This window comes from Strix aluco, chromosome 29, assembly GCF_031877795.1.
Source record: "Strix aluco isolate bStrAlu1 chromosome 29, bStrAlu1.hap1, whole genome shotgun sequence".
Taxonomy (NCBI): Eukaryota; Metazoa; Chordata; class Aves; order Strigiformes; family Strigidae; genus Strix; species Strix aluco.
Window position 1 is genome coordinate 2,987,701 of NC_133959.1, and position 6,000 is coordinate 2,993,700.

General features: G+C 47.3%; 1 protein-coding gene across 20 annotated transcripts in view; it reads left to right on the top strand.

Moving 5' to 3' along the window:
• PTPRS (protein tyrosine phosphatase receptor type S) overlaps positions 1-5,381 on the top strand; it is a 162,781-nt gene extending 157,400 nt beyond the window's left edge. For all 20 annotated transcript variants that reach the window (XM_074809089.1, XM_074809088.1, XM_074809087.1 and 17 more), the window contains 5 exons: positions 203-329; positions 411-536; positions 1,536-1,690; positions 2,397-2,532; positions 3,070-5,381. In XM_074809089.1, coding sequence (XP_074665190.1) covers positions 203-329; positions 411-536; positions 1,536-1,690; positions 2,397-2,532; positions 3,070-3,138 — 613 coding nt within the window. In that variant the 3' untranslated portion in view covers positions 3,139-5,381. The remainder of the gene's footprint in view (positions 1-202; positions 330-410; positions 537-1,535; positions 1,691-2,396; positions 2,533-3,069) is intronic.
• Positions 5,382-6,000: the final 619 nt, after the last annotated feature.

Genomic DNA, 6,000 nt, shown 5'->3' on the forward strand with positions numbered 1-6,000 from the left:
AAGCTTCACCACTGGCATTTTTTTGACCATTAGCACCAAAAACCCCTCCCACCCCTTTAGACCTCGCACTGTTCTAGTTCTTCCCCAGCATTTCCATTTGTTCTCCTGCTCTGCAGCCTTGGTGTGCGCTTCCCAAAGCTTCTACCCCAGCGATTCTCCACCCCCCCCTTGACCCACCCCTGGGGTTTGGGCTCTCTTGCAGACAGCAGAAGGCGTACATTGCCACTCAAGGGCCGCTGGCAGAGACCACGGAGGATTTCTGGCGGATGCTGTGGGAGAACAACTCCACCATTGTCGTGATGCTGACAAAGCTTCGCGAGATGGGTCGGGTAAGTGTGCGCTGCATGAAGCCTGGGGGGGGGATACCTGCAGCACGGGGGCTAACAGAGACCTTTCTTTCCCCTTGGCAGGAAAAGTGCCATCAGTACTGGCCAGCAGAGCGCTCTGCCCGCTACCAGTACTTTGTAGTCGATCCCATGGCAGAATACAACATGCCTCAGTACATCCTGCGAGAGTTCAAGGTCACTGATGCCAGGGTAAGCAAGCTCTGCACAGGGGGCAGGCTGTGCCCCCGAGGGTTGTAGCTGGGGGGGCTGGAGTGGTTCAAACCCAAGTGATAAGGAAGCTGCCTTCCCTAAAACGGGACTTCAGCGTGGTTTTGTCTCCCGTAAGAAAGACCGAGGTGTAAACACTTTCTCTGTGAAAGTCTGGGATTATCATCTGTGGAGAAGAGCTGAGTTGTGATGAGGCACAGGGCACACACGCACAGATTGTACTTCAGTATATCTTACATATATCTATATATCTATCTTCAGTATATGAGATGAAAGCAGAAAATAGTATCTCCCCAAACAGCTAATAAATAAATAAAATCACAGACTTGCACAGGACACTCTGCCCTACAGAAAACATACACTTCTCTGGCTTTCAGAGGAACCGCCCATACTCATCTCAAAGGGGCACATTTGCTCAAATAATCTTGGATTCAATGTCAGATTTCTCCTCTGAAAGAACATTTCGGTACCTTCTGAAATTTGTTTAGCAAATGTAACCCTCACTCTCAAAGTAGAGTCCTCTGCTTTTGAGGTTGCCATTATTGTAGAACCAGATGATTCTATTTGCAAGGTTGAGAAGGAAGATGCCTCATCAGTCCTGGTAGAACAAGATTTATCTTCCTGTCAGCTGTAATTCTGACACTGTGGCAACTCTTTTCTCAAGATTGATAGAGAGGCCGTAACCTCACCTTGAATGTTCCTTTGCATCTGTGCAGTCTTTGCAGTGGTCAGGGCTTTCAGCACACCTGCCAGGAGTACAGAGCTGTGCTGACAGATCTCAGCTGCACCGTGAGCAGCTTCATCATTGTAGATCTAGATTTTATATACATATATATATGTGTGTGTTCACTTGATTATAACACAAAGTTGGTTTAACTTTTTGTGCCCCTTAATGAACTAGCAACAAAATGGGGCTTTTTGCCTTTTGTATTCAGTACCACCACTACAGGGTGTTTTAAATATCACTATTTTCTCCCCCAGGATGGTCAGTCACGAACTGTTCGTCAGTTCCAGTTCACTGACTGGCCAGAACAAGGCGTGCCAAAATCAGGAGAAGGTTTTATCGATTTCATTGGCCAGGTACATAAGACCAAGGAACAGTTTGGCCAGGATGGCCCCATCTCTGTCCACTGCAGGTATGCACACACAAATGCCAACATCTGATGCATCTGAGGATGCAAAAGAGCAGAAGGAATTAAAATCCTACATTTATCTCCCTCCTTTCCCACCCCATCTTTGCAGACGTATTTCTTGGGGGTGTCTGGAGGGGGGAGGGTGCCAAACACTGTTGCTTCTGTAACCAAACTCATCTCCCTTCAGACCTGGGTACTGCCCATGAGGCCTTTGACCCTGTATATCCAGGGGAGACATGGAATGCTGAAGGAGATGGGAACCACAGTGTTTATCAATGTTTGACCTGCAGAATTAGAAGTATTTTTACCAATCTTAGCCCAGTTCTACTCCTCTGACACTGCTGGGTTGTGTTTGCTGGTGGTGAGAATTGCACCTCCCTACCCCAAGGCAGGAGAGGATAAATGCATTCTTCGAATTATTTAAAAAGCCTAACGTTGCATATTAGTAATAATTTTCACACTGAATGCCGTTTTACTAGTACCTAAAGCTTTTGATTTTTTTTTTTTATTATTTCACTCTCTCAAAGATTTGTCTGGGTCACATACTGGCAGTTTTACTATTTGTCACCTCCCGGAGGACTGACTGAGCCTCTCCACTTCTAACATGTTCGTGTTCATAGGACACAGCTCAACCATACCATAACCTCAGCATTTAGAGAAGCACTGGAACATTGTAACATAGTTTCCTTTTTTTCTCCCATTTCTGCAGTGCTGGCGTGGGCAGGACTGGCGTGTTCATCACATTGAGTATCGTCCTGGAGAGAATGCGTTATGAGGGTGTTGTAGATATTTTCCAGACAGTAAAGATGCTGCGAACACAACGACCTGCTATGGTGCAAACAGAGGTGAGGTGGAGTGGGGAACCCGTCCTCTGTCACCATTTAGGGGGCTGCAGCCAGTCCCTCGGCTGCCCTGGCTGCCTGCAGGGTGCTTTTTGCCTTTCTCCCTTACCTGAGGATTACTCAGCAAGCCCAGGCTGCACTGCTGATGGAAAAAAAACAGAATAAAAAAAAAAAATAAAAAAAATCCTATTGTTATAAAGTCTCATCTTTGGGATTATAAAGTCTCAATCTCTGGGATTTCAGCCCAGTCTGCCAGCCCTGATTCTTATCTCATCCCACCTCTGAGGTGAGGGGTCTCACCTGCCTCTAAGCACAGCCCAAGGTTGGCTGCAGAGCCGGTTTGTGGTGGGGTGGTTGGTGTCTGTGAGATGCACAGACAGTAAAGGGAAGGGATTTCCTTTCCCTGTAGTTTGTGGCTCTTTGAGAATAAAAGAGAGTCTGTGCGTGGTTCCTGCCCAAGTATGTCCTAACTGGAAAGCAGGGCAGGGATCCTGAAGAGCTTTTCAAACCTCTGAAGCTGGTTCTCTTTACTGTTTGCAGGATGAATACCAGTTCTGTTACCAGGCAGCTCTGGAGTATCTGGGAAGTTTTGATCACTATGCAACATAAAAAGCCATCCGTTGTGCAGACTTTACCAACCACTTAAGTCCTGGAAGGCCTCTTTTGACCCAGGAGGAGTGCTTGAACTTACAAAACTGAATCAGAAGAAGTACCTTTTCATCTGGACAATGCATTGGGGAGCAGGGGGAAGGATCGAAAGGAACACCCCTTCAGGAACTCCATGTTGTAACCTGGACCGTGAAGAGGCAGCTCAGGAGATTGCTGAAGGACTGCTTTAAGTGGTGAACTGCTCTTGTTACCTCAAGTGGTGTTCGCTGTGGACGACGTATGGACATCCTGAAACAGATCCAAAAGCTAAAACACACCTTGCGAAACGTTACTGCTGGAGAAGGGAAGGAAACCGACTTTGGTTACATCATTAGAGTTCAGTTTATTTACTAATATAGTTGGCAGTCTTTAAAGGAAGTCACTTGCAGAATTGAAGGTGTTCTGTAAAAGATAAGAAAAGGAACTAAATCTCAACACTTAGGCAAACTTAGGGTCAGGAGTTCTTCTAGCTGGAGTCTTAATAACCTCAGTATCAACATTGGGATGATTCTGGGCTTACAGGCACCTTGCAAACAGCATTCACCGAATGCCCCTGCCACGCGAGAGGTTTTATAGCTCACATTTTGAATACTTGGAACATTCCTCATTTCTTCTAATTCCAAAATTTATTTTTTAGGATATTTAAAATTATAGAGAAAGAGATACAAAACCCCGACCTGGCTGTGTGGTGTGGCCCCCTCCCCTCGCCCGCTGGTGGGATGGGTAGAGCTGGCAGCTCCCCTGGGCTGGGTTTGCTGACTGCTGGTTCCGTTCCCCCTTTTAGCGCATCCAGCGACCACAAAGGTGTTAATTTGAGCAGCAGTGGGACGCCCTGTAACGAAAGGCAGCCCCTTTCCCCTTCTCTTTGCACATTCACACCACCCCACTGCTGCTGCAGGCAGCTGTGCCAGCCCCACCAGCCCCTGCCCCGGGAGCAGCTCTCGGAGAGGAGCCCCAGAAGGGCCCTTGAGAAATTTATTTCTAATAACCAACTGCTGCTGAACCCAGCGGCTCTCCGGGAGCGAGGCAGAGAGACTCAGGACTGTCCCAGTACCACGTCACCCCACGCTCACTGGCACAGCTACGAACATGCCCTAGCTGTATAAATAACGGGGAAAGATCACGTGAGATGTGTTCAATGGCATATACTGTGAGTGGCTTTCTTTAAAGTATCGATGTAACTGTAACAAGTGACATTACCTTTTTTTTAAATAGTGTATTTTTTCCTTTTTTTTAAAAAAAAAAGACAAAGAATATCAGTCAATGAATTTAAAAGAAAAATTTGCTTATTTGTTCATATTATGTTCAAAGACAGTCTATTTTTTCACTGTAGAAATGTTACGTGTAATGGCTGTGATATATAAAAATGCAGTGCAAATTGCTACTTCTACATATTGCTTTTCTACCATTTAAAAGGTTTAACTTGCTCATGTAAGAACAAAACGTCCTTTCTGGATTTTTTTGGGTTCTTTTGTTTTAAATCTCAGACATATCACATGTCTCTGGAAGGCAGGCCTGGACATGGCAGCAGTGCCAACCCCCTCCCCTTCAGCTGTGGCCGTGCTGCCCGCTCCTGCCAGGGCTGAACTGGGAGGTCAAACACCAACACCAGTGTCTTACAATGACTGAAGACAGAAAGACGGCGACGCCGGAGCCGTGGCACACGCCAGCGCGCACATGGGGGCTTTTTAACATCAAAGGTGTCTTGTAGGTAACGGCCCAAGTCTGTCTGTGCGCTGGGTGGTAGATACAACACTCGTGCAAGTGTATGTGACTGACAAGGAGTTTTCTTGCAGAGGTGCACAGAGGACAGCATGTCTTGGAAAAGACGCACTGCCCTGAACACTGCTTGCCTGGGACTTTTCCTTTTTTTATTTTTCTAGAAGGGGTAATCATGGCCATCAAGTGCTACCCAGAAAACCCCACAACAACCTCTTTCCTGTCTTTAACTGAAAAGAAAAAAAAGAAACAAAAGGCTTCTTCAAGATTTTACTTCTTATTTGTGTGAAAGTTGCCCAAATTTCTAAGTATGTTGCAGCAAAATCTTACTGGACAAGTTGGGGGAGGGGGGAGGTTTTTTTCTTTGTATGAGAGCAAAGTGCTGTTGCTTTCACACTGTTATTTCAAACTGAAACAGTAAGTGGTTTTCATACCACTGTGTATGTAGATATATTGACTTTGTATTAAAGGAAGATTGTCTGAAAGGCCTGACTGCAAACCTCTTTGTTGGGAGGAGCGGGCAAGAAACGAAGCAGTTGCTCTGTGTAACGCAGCCACTGCAAAAACCTTTCTGCTGGCGCCCAGGGCCAGGTAGCAGGTTGCTCTCCCTCTGCTGTGCTTATGCTCCTTCTAAAAATAGGCCGCCTTTACAAGCCAAACGTGGCTGTAAAGAAACGAGCTAATTTGGAGAGCTTTGGGCCAGGTCGCTGCAGTGACACAGGCACAAGCTTCCTGCTAGTTCGGCAGCGGGACTTTGGCACGGACAGAGCCAGGACTGTGGCTCAACCCAGACACAGGTGCCGGGTTCCGCTGCCGTTCCTGCTGCCTCATCCGGGTTTCCCTTACGTGGGGCCGTGGCTTTGAAAGGAGCAGATCCCATCCCCTTCCCTGCTCAGCCTGGACTCTGGGTGGGAAGAGGTTGCCCTGTCCAGGGGCCATCCTGGCTCTGGATGACGGCTCCAAGCCTGCAGCCAAGGGGTGAAAAAAATCTCAGCGCAGAAACAGACCTACCCAAAGCAGGTGGCGGCGAAAGCCGAAGATCCCACTTGGAGCTCCGGGCCATGGCAGATGGAGGTCTCCTTGCCCCACTGCTGAGGGGAACAA